We start from the raw sequence: 13,765 nt of genomic DNA on the forward strand, positions 1-13,765 counted from the left end.
TACGGTTATTTGAATATTAATATCTGAACAAACATAGGTATTCGATTACTTGAGTAAGAGAGTATTCATTTTTTAAATAGGCTTTTTTTTTTAAAGGTCTGAAATGTAAATAAAATCAGTGGAAGCTACCCAGAGGAGGAAGGGGAGATCCATAAAACATAAAAATAAATTGAACATTTAAAAAGTTATCCTTTTTGATAAAACTATTCACACCACCAAATAATTGATTAAAATACAAATTTTTGCAATGAAGGTCTAAAGTAGTCTCAACATCACTCTATAGGGTAGCACCATGGTGTAACCGGAAGACAGCTAGCTTCCGTCCTCCTCTGGGTACATTGACTTCAATACAAAACCCAAGAGGCTCATGGTTCTCACCCCCTTCCATAGACTTACACAGTAATTATGACAACTTCCAGAGAACATTCTCCAATCTATCAGAGCTCTTGTAGCATGAACTGACATGTTGTCCACCCAATCAAAGGATCAGAGAATGAATCTAGTACTGAAAGCATTAGGTATAGAGCTAGCACTGCAGAACATAAAATATGGTGAGTAGTTGACTCAGAGAGAAGAAAATAGTTTAACAGTGTTCCAAAATGAAGGAGAAGCCATAGAGAGATCGAGAGAGATTTCATTAAAAAAATTAAAAACAATTCAGTTTCACTTATTTAGCTAGCAAATGCAGCTAGCTAGTTTAGCCTACTCAAACACCCTGCTCAAAAAGAGCGATGCTATGTTAGCTAGCTGGCTGTGCAACACAACACTGGAAATCTTCGAAGTCAAGGTAAAGCTTTTGGTTTGACAAATTAATTTCCCAGTGGCCCGCCGGTGTCAGTGCTATACTGCTTACTGACTGTACAGTAACGATACTGCATGATGGTATCGGGTTTACTAAATCAAATCAAATTTGATTTGTCACATGAGCCAAATACAACAGGTGTAGACCTTACAGTGAAATGCTTACTTACAAGCCCTTAACCAAAAATGCAGTTAAGAAAAAACCTTCATTTAAGAGCAGCAGTAAATAACAAGAGTGGGGCTGTATAAAGGGGGTACCGGTACAGAGATAATGTCAATGTACGTGGAGTTCCAGGTCTCCGGTAGCCTCTGGAACTGCCGATCTGCGGCCAACAAGGCAGAGTTCATCTCAGCCTACGCCTCCCTCCAGTCCCTCGACTTCTTGGCACTGACGGAAACATGGATCACCACAGATAACACTGCTACTCCTACTGCTCTCTCTTCGTCCGCCCACGTGTTCTCGCACACCCCGAGAGCTTCTGGTCAGCGGGGTGGTGGCACCGGGATCCTCATCTCTCCCAAGTGGTCATTCTCTCTTTCTCCCCTTACCCATCTGTCTATCGCCTCCTTTGAATTCCATGCTGTCACAGTTACCAGCCCTTTCAAGCTTAACATCCTTATCATTTATCGCCCTCCAGGTTCCCTCGGAGAGTTCATCAATGAGCTTGATGCCTTGATAAGCTCCTTTCCTGAGGACGGCTCACCTCTCACAGTTCTGGGCGACTTTAACCTCCCCACGTCTACCTTTGACTCATTCCTCTCTGCCTCCTTCTTTCCACTCCTCTCCTCTTTTGACCTCTCCCTCTCACCTTCCCCCTACTCACAAGGCAGGCAATACGCTCGACCTCATCTTTACTAGATGCTGTTCTTCCACTAACCTCATTGCAACTCCCCTCCAAGTCTCCGACCACTACCTTGTATCCTTTTCCCTCTCGCTCTCATCCAACACTTCCCACACTGCCCCTACTCGGATGGTATCGCGCCGTCCCAACCTTCGCTCTCTCTCCCCCGCTACTCTCTCCTCTTCCATCCTATCATCTCTTCCCCTCTGCTCAAACCTTCTCCAACCTATCTCCTGATTCTGCCTCCTCAACCCTCCTCTCCTCCCTTTCTGCATCCTTTGACTCTCTATGTCCCCTATCCTCCAGGCCGGCTCGGTCCTCCCCTCCCGCTCCGTGGCTCGACGACTCATTGCGAGCTCACAGAACAGGGCTCCGGGCAGCCGAGCGGAAATGGAGGAAAACTCGCCTCCCTGCGGACCTGGCATCCTTTCACTCCCTCCTCTTTACATTTTCCTCTTCTGTCTCTGCTGCTAAAGCCACTTTCTACCACTCTAAATTCCAAGCATCTGCCTCTAACCCTAGGAAGCTCTTTGCCACCTTCTCCTCCCTCCTGAATCCTCCCCCTCCCTCCCTCTCTGCAGATGACTTCGTCAACCATTTTGAAAAGAAGGTCGACGACATCCGATCCGTCTGCTAAATGACTTAAATGTAAATGTTAAATGGGTGCACCTGTGTCGAGGTAATTATGTACTTGTGGGTAATAACAGAGAGTAGCAGCAGCGTTCCGGGGGGGGGGGGGGGGGTCAATGCAAATAGTCTGGGTAGGCATTTGCTTAGCTGTTCAGGAGTCTTATGGCTTGGGGGTAGAAGCTATTTAGGAGCCTATTGGACCTAGACTTGGCGCTCCGGTACCGCTTGCTGTGCGGTAGCAGAGAGAACAGTCTATGACTAGCGTGGCTGGAATCTCTGAAATTTTAGGGCCTTCCTCCGACACCACCTGGTGTAGAGGTTCTGGATGGCAGAAAGCTTGGCCCCGGTGATGTACTGGGCCGTATGCACTACCCTCTGTAGTGCCTTGCGTTTGGATGAAGAGCAATTGCCATACCAGGAAGTGATGCAACCCGTCAGGATGCTCTCGATGGTGCAGCTGTAAAACCTTTTGAGGATCTGAGGACCCATGCACATCTTTTCAATCTCCTGAGGGTGATTGTCTTGGTGTGCTTGGTCCATGTTAGTTTGTTGGTGATGTGGACGCCAAGGAACTTGAAGCTCTCAACCTGCTCCACTACAGCCCGTCGATGAGAATGGGGGCGTGCTCAGTCCACCTTTTCCTGTAGTCCACAATCATCTCCTTTGTCTTGATCACATTGAGGGAGAGGTTGTTGTCCTTGCACCACACGGTCAGGTCTCTGACCTCCTTCCCATAGTCTCATCGTTGTTGGTGATCAGGCCTGACCGTGCCTGACCGTGCAGTCAAGAGTGAACAGGGAGTACAGGAGGGGGCTGAGCACGCACCCTTGAGGGGCCCCCGTGTTGAGGATCAGAGTGGTGATGTGTTGTTACCTACCCTTACCACCTGGGGGCGGCCAGTCAGGAAGTCCAGGATCCAGTTTCAGAGGGAGGTGCTTAGTCCCATGGTCCTTAGCATAGTGATGAGCTTTGAGGGCACTATGGTGTTGAATTTTGAGTTGTAGTCAATGAATAGCATTCTCATATACAGTTGAAGTTGGAAGTTTACATACACTTATGTTGGAGTCATTAAAATGTATTTTTCAACCACTCCACAAATTCCTTGTTAACAAACTGTAGTTTTGGCAAATCGGTTAGGACATCTACTTTGTGCATGACACAAATAATTCTTCCAACAATTATTTACAGACAGATTATTTCACTTATAATTCACTGCATCACAATTCCCGTGGGTCAGAAGCTTATATACACTAATTTGACAAGAGTATTAGTGAGGACTGGCACTGATGTTGGACGATTAGGCCAGGCTCGCAGTCGGAGTTCCAATTCATCCCAAAGGTGTTCGATGGGGTGGAGGTCAGGGCTCTGTGCAGGCCAGTCAAGTTCTTCCTCACCGATCTTGACAAACCATTTCTGTATGGACCGCGCTTTGTGCATGAGGGCATTGTCAAGCTGAAACAGGAAAGGCCCTTCCCCAAACTGTTGCCACAAAGTTGGAAGCACAGAATCGTCTAGAATGTCATTGTATGCTGTAGCGTTAAGCTTTCCCTTCACTAGAACTAAGGGGCCTAGCCCGAACCATGAAAAACAGCCCCAGACCATTATTCCTCCTCCACCAAACTTTACAGTCGGCACTACGCATTGGGGCAGGTAGCGTTCTCCTGGCATCCTCCAAACACAGATTTGTCCGTCGGACTGCCAGATGGTGAAGCGTGATTCATCACTCCAGAGAACACGTTTCCACTGCTTCAGAATCCAATGGCGGCAAGCTTTACACCACTCCAGCCAATGCTTGGCATTGCGCATGGTGATCTTAGGCTTGTGTGCGGCTGCTCGGACATGGAAACCCATTTAATGAAGCTCCCGATGAACAGTTCTTGTGCTATTGTTGCTTCCAGAGGCAGTTTGGAACTCTGTAGTGAATGTTAAAACCGAGGACAGACCATTTTTACGTGTGACGCGCTTCAGCGGTCCCGTTTGGTGAGCTTGTGTGGCCTACCACTTTGCGGCTGAGCCGATGTTGCTCCAAGATGTTTCCACTTCACAATAACAGCACTTATTGTTGACCGGGGCAGCTCTAGCAGGGCAGAAATTTGATAAACTGATTTCTTGGAAAGGTTGCATCCTATGACGGTGCCACGTTGAAAGTCACTGAGCTCTTCAGTAAGAACATTCTACTGCCAATGTTTGTCTATGGAGATTGCATGGCTGTGTGTTGATTTTATACACTTGTCAGCAACGGGTGTGGCTGAAATAGCCGAATCCATTAATTTGAAACGGTGTCCACATACTTTTGAGTGTATATATAGTATAGCTGGCTAATGTAGCTAGCTTCTTTACAACTATTTGATGTAGTCAAGACAGGCACTACCAGCTGGTATGATAGGTAATCTATGGCAGCAACAAGTTTGTCAAACTAGTGCAAGTCAGTTTGGCACACACCCGCTGAAATCTGTCCAAAATAAGCCCAATGCGTTTCTATGGGCTTATTTTGGACCTAAGCTTGGTCGCCCACCTTTGGGACAACGAGCATGAGCATCTCGTCATCATATACAGATCTCTGCTGTCACACACACTGGCCCCTGCTCTTCTCTCGCCCTACCCTTCTGCTGAAACAAGCAGAGCACAGCAAACAGGCTCTATGGAGTTGCACGAGCAAGTCTTAATTGATTTATTTTTGCCAAGTTAACAAAATTGTACATGTATTTGGACTGTCCGGAAATCTGAAAAAATAAAGATATTAGAATACTGAAATCATTTAAAATGCCCATCCCTAATCATATTGACCGTATAACATTTCACACACACACACACACACACACACACACACACACACACACACACACACACACATTCACTACACACTCAGACACACAGCAGCAATGTTCATGCAAAGCATTCAGTCACACACACAAAGAAATGCCTAAATACACAAAAAGCACACCCACCTTGGATGAGGGGCAGGTAGAGGTGGTACTGGTCTAACTCTCCACTGAACATAGCAAAGGCCTGACGCTTCAGTAACATGGGCTTCTGCTCTACACTGGGAAACAGCTTCAGAGAACTGCTCTGCATGCCTGCAATACACACACAGAGTTAACACGCACGTGCGTACAAACACACAAACACACAGGGTTGGGTGGCTCTACTTACTCATGAGGTCTTTGAACATGGTCTTCTCATGGGTCAGCAGGTGGTCGATGATAGACCTCCAGCTATAGAAAACAGGTCAGGAGGTCAAACAGTCAATTTCTTTTGACATTTTATCTGATGATAATAATGTCAATATTTACATGTAATGTACACACGCACACACAAATCCAATCTTACTGGGGGGTGCAGGAGACGTCCATGGTGAAGAAGAGGGGGTCCATGTAGAGTTCGAAGGCCTCTTTCCTCCAGGCCCTCTTGGTGTAGGCGTACCCACTCAGATTGCTCAGAAGCTGGGCACCTGCACCAAAACTGGGCATGTTGTAGGCACTGTGGTTCTTCAGGTAGGGGAAGACGTAGTACATGAGGCGAGAGATGAGAGGGACGGCTTTCTCCTTCTCATCACTGCGATACACCATGTCCAGGAGAGGGGCTAGAACCTGCAGAGGAGGAGGGTCTGTCATATACAGAAACACATACATAGGCGTGAAAACCATAGTTGCACACAAACATACTTACCTCTGCCAATAGCACTAGGGCTTGCACACTGTACACAGAAGGGGCTGAGGAAGAGACCATGGTGCTGGCCTGAGCCTCAGAGTCTGGAGAAGAGAAGACAATTGAGGAGAAAGGGAAAGAAGTGTTGTCACTCATAAATATTTATGACTTTCTTCTTTAGTGCGTGCCCTGAGGACAGACCCAAGGCTTAACCTTCTCAGGGTATCAGGAAGGAACTCTATCTCATACTTTAGACCACATCCTGAGTCTACCCATGAAGTACCGATGCCAGTGAAGCTGCAGAGCTCTTACATCACTGGAGGAACTAGTCTGGTTGCCATTGGTAACAGCAGAGGAGAGAAGTACTTCTCCCAATGCACTTTTGGAAGAAGTGTCCTTCTTCCTCCCTCGATCACTACACTGGGGGACTAAGAGGGGAAGTGCTGTATTTCCATGGTTACAGTATGGGTCTGTGGACTCTCTCAGTCCACTCTAATGTAGACCTGAAGAGAGATGAGGACAGAATAAAGGTTAAAAGGTTCAATTAAAAAAAAAAAAAATGAGAAGAGAGGAAAGGAAAGGTTGGTTGAGGTGGGCCCTTTCTCAGCTAATGTGGAATGTGCATAAGCGGGTTAGGGTTTGGTTGCCACGGTTACAGAGGAGTGTCATGCCCTGGGGTTTAGGATGTGAGCATCTCTGAGCCAGTTTGAAGCCTAATCTTCTGCTTCAATCGAAGGTCAATTGAATGTCCGCTCCAGTCCGCACCTTCTTGGAAAAGTGTGGACATAGAGACAGGAGTGGACATTTGATATTGCATCATTTCTTTAGAGCGGACCTATCAGACCCCAAGGTGTAAACTAGACTTGAGTCTGTACTTGATAGAAACCAGGGATGTCTACAGGTGAGTGGGTGTGTGGTATCCATGGTTACCATAGAGGTCCAGGTCCAGCTCGTCGGATGGCTCCTCTGTCTCAGGACACACCTGAGGCTGGTTCTTGACCTCCAGGTTACGACTGAGCCAGCTGGTCTGCTCCAGAGACGACCCCGCCACCCCGCCCACAGCCTCTAGGATCTTCTGGGTCACCTCCTACATGGCATCACCATCATTACCACCATCATCATGCATCTCACACTGTACAATCTCACACTGAAGCCTAATTTACACCTTTCACTTCAATCAAATGTCCGCTCCCTTTCGCACAGGTGTGCAAAGTGGGGTTTCTGAATCCGTGAGGACAGACCTAGCGGATGATGCGGAAGAGAAAGGTGAAAATTAGGCTGAAGCCAGGATGGTGATACTGTGACCCATGTCTTACCTGCATATCCCTCGTGTACTTCTTATTGTCTAGGTTGGGGAGCCGGTTTACAAAGTCATTGAGGATCCTGTGGTAGGAGAGAATTAAAATAACAGTACAATTATAGATTGGTAGACCAGAGTGCAATAATATCTTATTGATTATGATACAGTATCAAACCAAAGCACATCTGAGAGATGTGTGACGTTCTACTTATGTTTGGTAAAAACATATAGGAGAAACATTGTTTCCAACAGGGAGTGTTATGCTAGGAACAATATCTATAGTAATAAATCAGTATGGCCAGAGATGAATGACTGATAACCAGTGGTGTAAAATACTTCTGTAAAAATAATTTTAAGTACTACTTAAGTAGTTTGTATGGGTATCTGTACTATACTATTTACTTTTAGTTCACTACATTCCTAAAGAAAATAATGTACTTTTTACTCCATACATTTTCCCTGACACTCAAAAGTATTCGTTACATTTTGAATGCTTAGCAGGACAGGAAAATTGTAAAATTCACGCATGTACGAAAATAATATCGCTGGTCATCCCTACTGCCTCTGATCTGGCGGACTCACTAAACACACATACTTAGTTTGTAAATGATGTTTGAGTGTGCCCCTGGCTATCTGTCAAAAAATATCTTTAAAAAATTGTGCCATATGGTTTGCTTAATATAAGAAATTTGAAATGATTTATACTTTAACTTAAGTATATTAGTATATGAAGTATATTTTAGCAATTACTTTTCCATTTGATATTTAAGTATAAACTCAGCAAAAAAATAAACGTCATCTCACTGTCAACTGCGTTTATTTTCAGCAAACTTAACAGGTGTAAATTTTTGCATGAACATAACAAGATTCAACAACTGAGACATAAACTGAACAAGTTCCATAGACATGTGACTAACAGAAATGGAATAATGTGTCCCTGAACAAAGGGGGGGGGGCAAAATCAAAAGTAACAGTCAGTATCTGGTGTGGCCACCAGCTGCAGTGCACCTCCTTCTCATGGACTGCACCAGATTTGCCAGTTCATGCTGTGAGATTATACCCCACTCGTCCACCAAGGCACCTGCAAGTTCCCGGACATTTCTGGGGGGAATGGCCCTAGCCCTCACCCTCCGATCCAACAGGTCCCAGATGTGCTCAGTGGGATTGAGATCTGGGCTCTTCGCTGGCCATGGCAGAACACTGGAGGAAATCACACACAGAACAAGCAGTATGGCTGCTGGCATTGTCATGCTGGAGGGTCATGTCAGGATGAGCCTGCAGGAAGGGTACCACATGAGGGAGGAGGATGTCTTCCCTGTAATGCACAGCGTTGAGATTGCCTGCAATGACAACAAGCTCAGTCCGATGATGCTGTGACACACCGCCCCAGACCATGATGGACCCTCCACCTCCAAATCGATCCCGCTCCAGAGTACAGGCCTCGGTGTAACACTCATTCCTTCGACGATAAACGAGAATCCGACTATCACCCCATGTGAGACAAAACCGCAACACGTCAGTGAAGAGCACTTTTTGCCAGTCCTGTCCGGTCCAGCGATGGTGGGTTTCTGCCCATAGGCGACGTTGTTGCCGGTGATCAACCCTACTTACAACAGGCCTACAAGCCCTCAGTCCAGCCTCTCTCAGCCTATTGAGGACAGTCTGAGCACTGATGGAGAGATGGTGCGTTCTCGTTATAACTCGGGCAGTTGTTGTTGCAATCCTGTACCTGTCCCGCAGGTGTGATGTTTGGATGTACCGATCCTGTGCAGTTGTTGTTACACGTGGTCTGCCACTGTGAGGACAAGGAGCTGTCCGTCCTGTCTTAGGCATCTCACAAATATGGACATTGCAATTTATTGCCCTGGCCACATCTGCAGTCCTCATGCCTCCTTGCAGCATGCCTAAGGCACGTTCACGCAGATGAGCAGGGACCCAGGGCATCTTTCTTTTGGTGTTTTTCCAGAGTCAGTAGAAAGGCCTCTTTAGTGTCCCAAGTTTTCATAACTGTAACCTTAATTGCCTACCGTCTGTAAGCTGTTAGTGTCTTAACGACCGTTCCATAGGTGCATGTTCATTAATTGTTTATGGTTCATTGAAAAGCATGGGAAACAGTGTTTAAACTCTTTATAATGAAGATCTGTGAAGTTACTTGGATTTTTATGAATTATCTTTGAAAGACAGGGTCCTGAAAAATGGACATTTCCTTTTTTGCTGAATTTATTTAACCAAATACTTTTACTCAAGTAATATTTTACTGAGTGACTTACACTTTAAGGTATCTTTACTTTTACTCAAGTATGACAGTTGGGTACTTTTCCCACCACTGCTGATAACGGTTTATGGACATTGGACAACAAATAACAGTACATGTGTCAGACAGACAGGAAGTTGCTGACTCACCCCAGCAGCAGGAAGTGTCCGGGCGGGGCCAGGTTGAGCTGCACAGACTCTCTGAGAAGAGTGAGGAGGGGCGCCATGTTCTCCTGGAGCGCCTGTGCCGGAATACTACCACACACAGGGAGAGGAGGAAGGTGAAACACTTTTAAATGCCATCACATATAGGCAAGAACTAAAGTGTATTACTAACTACATGACACTGTGAATCTCTGTGTTGTTGTTGTAGTTTGTTACCTCTGAATGTAGGCATAGCTGAACTGTAGCATGGGGATGTCTACCAGGGTGGACTTCTGCCACACAGAGGAAGGAAACAAAAGGGACTTGCATCAACTATGACCTTCACATTACCACCGTGTCATTTATCTCTGGGTTAAACAGTCAAATGTTTAGGTGTATGTGTGTGTACCTGGTCTCGTTTGATCTGGTGGGGTTTTTTCACCACCTCTTTGACCATTTGCAGGATATGTTCTGTACTGAGAGTGCCCAGGGACTTCACCAGGTCCACGATGGTCAGACGAGACTCACTGGCCACAGGTAAGATCTAGATTGAGATGAGGGGGGGGGGGGGGGGGGGAGAAAGAGAGAGTGAGAGGGAGAGAGAGAGAGAGGAATGACTGTGTGTCACCTTCTTGTTGTCATGTAAACAGGGTTGTGTGATGGAAGGTACACTATATATACAAAAATATGTGGACACCCCTTCCAATTAGTGGATTCTGAAATTTCAAATCGAGCACACAGCCATGCAATCTCCAAATAGAAACATTGACAGTAGAATGGCCTTACTGAAAAGCTCAAGTGAATTTCAATGTACCGCCGTCAAAGGGTGCAACCTTTCCAACAAGTCAGTTCATTCAATTTCTGCTCTACTAGAGCTGACCTGGTCAACTGTAAGTATTGTTATTGTGAAGTGGAAATGCCTTTGAGCAACAACGGCTCTGCTGAGAAGTCTACTCAAGCTCACAGAACGGGACCGCTGAGTGCTGAAGCGGGTAAAAATTGTCTGTCGTCAGTTGCAACACTCACTACCAAGTTCCAAACTGCCACTGGAAGTAATGTCAGCACAAGAACTGTTCGGTGGGAGTTTAATTAAATGGGTTTCCATGGCTGAGCAGCCGCACACAAGCCTAAGATCATCATGTGCAATGCCAAGAGTCAGCTTGCCGCCAGTGGACTCTGGAGCAGGGGAAAAGCATTCTCTGAGTGATGAATCACGCTTCACCATGTGGCAAACGGAAGAATGTGGGTTTGGCGGATCCAGGGGAACTCTACCTTCCTGAATGCATTGTGCCAACTGTAAAGTTTGGTGGAGGAATAATGGTCTAGGGCGTTTTTTCTTGGTTCAGGCTAGACCCCTTAGTTCCAGTGAAGGGAAATCTTAACGCTACAAAATCCAATTACACTCTAGACAATTCTGTGCTTCCAACTTTGTGGCAACATTTTGGGGAAGGCCCTTTCCTGTTTCAGCATGACAATGCCTCTGTGCACAAAGCAAAGTCCATACAGAAATGGTTTGTCGAGATCGGTGTGGAAGAACTTGACTGGCCTGCACAGAGCCCTGACCTCAACCCCATCGAACATCTTTGGGATGAATTGGAACGCAGACTGCGAGCCAGGCCTAATCGCCCAACATCAGTGACCGACCTCACCAATGCTCTTGTGGCTGAATTGAAGCAAGTCTCCGCAGCAATGTTCCAACATCTAGTGGAAAGCCTTCTCAGAAGAGTGAAGGCTGTTATAGCGGCAAAGCGGTGACCAACTCTATATTAATACCCATGATTTTGGAATGCGATGTTTGATGAGCAGGTGTCCACATACTTTTAGCCATGTAGTGTATGTGTGTGTGTGTAGCCTACATGTCCCACCTGCTTATTGCTAAATAAATAATGATGTTTTAAAGCACTCACTTTGTTTTTGGTGTGTCTCCTCCTGTTCCTCCGGCTGCTCCACACGGCTCCCACTGAGGCCATTAGCTGCACCCCATACTGCCCCGTCAGAGGAGTCAGGAACTCCAACACACGCTGTCTCAGGGTCTACACACACACACAATGAGTAGTACCATCAGAGAGTGACACACAAATGCACATGCAAAACACATCATAGCATCCATAAGAATGCACACACACACGAACACACACACATACATACCTTGGAGCTCCTGAAGTAGACAGAAGTAGAGGTGTGTCTGGCGGTCTGGGAATATTCTGAGCCCCTACTCTGGGATTCCTCCCTCTTGACCACACCCCACAGCAGAGCCATGCTACTGAGCATGTGCGGCAGCTCCTCAATCACAGCGTTGCGGGCGTTCCGGACGTCTGCAGGGTCACAAGCCACCAGGGACTGAGAGGGCGGGAGAGAAACATTTTAAAGTTTTCTGCATTCAACTGTGTCTAAGTGTGTGGCACAGTGATCCACCTACATGTAGCCAAATCAGCAGACTGCATGGATATGTGTGAGTGTGCCTCACCTTCTTGTTGTCCAGTAGACAGTGGTGAGTGAGTGTGGTCAGTCCCTCCAGTAGGGTGAGAGGATAATCAGGAGCGATGTTCTCCTTCCTGCCAATCAGACTCTGTGTAGCCTTCCCCCCGTCGTGATCGTACTGTTTGACCAGCTCGTCCAGGTTCCTGCACATCTGGGTGATGAGAGGAGCCACGATGATGCCCAGCGAGCGCCCCAGGTAGGGCAGAGAAGAGCAAAGCAGCGCCACCCAGTGGGGGTGCATGGCATAGCCGTACTGCGGCTGCAAAGCCCGGGCTGCAGCAGACACAAACATCCCCTGGGCTGTGATGGGCTGGGTTTGGACGTACTGAGCTGCCTTGATGGACTGTTGGAACAGAACCGCTGTCTGCCATTCCCGTGCTAGTGCTGAGGGGGCAGGGGAGTCACGGGGCTCATCGGAGTGCAGGGTCGAACCAGACTCCCCTGGCCACACGTGGTACTCCAGGACGATGAGGGCCTGTAGGAGCTTGAGCAGCTCCATCTGTAAGGGGTACTGCTCTTGTCCCCCTGCCCCTCCCAGATTCACCAGACTCTCCTCAGACAGACCTACCTGTTCATCCAACAGATCTACACCCCCCATGGCAGAGCCCTTCCCCGTTCCTCTCTGGCTAATGTACATGGAGGCTGAGAGGGTGAGGAGGGCGTACTGCTGCACCTTACACCTGGCCAGCAGCTTACAGATGGGCTCTGGGCTGACGCCAGCCTCCCCTTGCGTGGAGGTGTCTCCCTGGCCCCGCGCCACGATCCCCAGCTGGGTCACCAGGCGGGTCAGCACCCCCACGCTCTTCACCTGGACCTCCCTGTTCCCCTGCAGCTCTCTGGGGTCCAGAGTGAGGTAGGATGGGTAGTGGGAGCGCAGGAACTTCAGGCACAGGGACACCATCAGCTCGATGAGCAGGGAGAGGGGACTGGAGGGCGAGAGTAGGCGTCCGTAGAAGCCTCTTCCGTCCTGGGCCTGCTGGTGGCGCTGGAGCAGGTTGGAGACCAGATTGAGGTGTGCAGCTGAGCTGGTATCCAGGGAGGTGGAGGAGAGGGCATTCACTAGAGGCTGCTGGGCACTGCTCCTCAACAGGCTGTCCAGCAGGGCCAGGCCGTGGAGCAGACGGGGCCAGCCGCCGGCCACAGAGTACAGCAGAACATGGCGGAACATAGAGTCGATGGCTTCCCGCTTCTCACGCTCCTGTTTGAGGAGACGTGACCGAGCCATGGCTTCAAGCTCCAAGTCCTCCTCCTCCTCGCTCGACAGCGAATCGGACACCTGCGTGTGTTCCGATTCCATCCTCCTCAGGCCGTTGACCATGCTTCCTTCTTCTACACTACTACCGTAAGGGGCGGAGCCAGAGCTAGAGTTCTCAGTGGAGACCTGGACGCTGCTCGACTCGGTGTGTACACTCTCCTCCTCCTCCACTTCCTCCGGTTCATCTTCTTCCTCTGTAGCTTCGCTATCGCTGCGAGACACCCCCGTGGAGTCGGCCGGTGGTTTGGTTGTCTCCGGGTCATGCTCTAGCTCCCCCCACAGGGCCTCCCGGTCCACCAGGATCATGTGACCCAGTGTACCTTCATCTGTTTGGGTGCTGGTTGTTATGGCGTTCGTGTAACCGTTGGTAGTGCTTCGAATTCTGCTCTTTAAATCTTTCAGTATACCTAC

General features: G+C 48.0%; 1 protein-coding gene across 3 annotated transcripts in view; it reads right to left on the reverse strand.

Moving 5' to 3' along the window:
• LOC115128365 (protein dopey-2-like) overlaps window positions 1-13,765 on the reverse strand; it is a 47,363-nt gene that overhangs the window by 3,732 nt on the left and 29,866 nt on the right. For all 3 annotated transcript variants that reach the window (XM_065017651.1, XM_029658166.2, XM_065017653.1), the window contains 12 exons: window positions 12,086-13,761; window positions 11,767-11,958; window positions 11,526-11,651; window positions 10,028-10,162; window positions 9,856-9,911; window positions 9,625-9,729; window positions 7,238-7,304; window positions 6,852-7,008; window positions 5,943-6,025; window positions 5,604-5,863; window positions 5,427-5,488; window positions 5,222-5,350 (listed from right to left, as the gene is read on the reverse strand). In XM_065017651.1, the coding sequence (XP_064873723.1) occupies window positions 5,222-5,350; window positions 5,427-5,488; window positions 5,604-5,863; window positions 5,943-6,025; window positions 6,852-7,008; window positions 7,238-7,304; window positions 9,625-9,729; window positions 9,856-9,911; window positions 10,028-10,162; window positions 11,526-11,651; window positions 11,767-11,958; window positions 12,086-13,761 (3,048 nt within the window). The remainder of the gene's footprint in view (window positions 1-5,221; window positions 5,351-5,426; window positions 5,489-5,603; window positions 5,864-5,942; window positions 6,026-6,851; window positions 7,009-7,237; window positions 7,305-9,624; window positions 9,730-9,855; window positions 9,912-10,027; window positions 10,163-11,525; window positions 11,652-11,766; window positions 11,959-12,085; window positions 13,762-13,765) is intronic.

Source organism: Oncorhynchus nerka, linkage group LG1 (genome assembly GCF_034236695.1).
Source record: "Oncorhynchus nerka isolate Pitt River linkage group LG1, Oner_Uvic_2.0, whole genome shotgun sequence".
NCBI lineage: Eukaryota > Metazoa > Chordata > Actinopteri > Salmoniformes > Salmonidae > Oncorhynchus > Oncorhynchus nerka.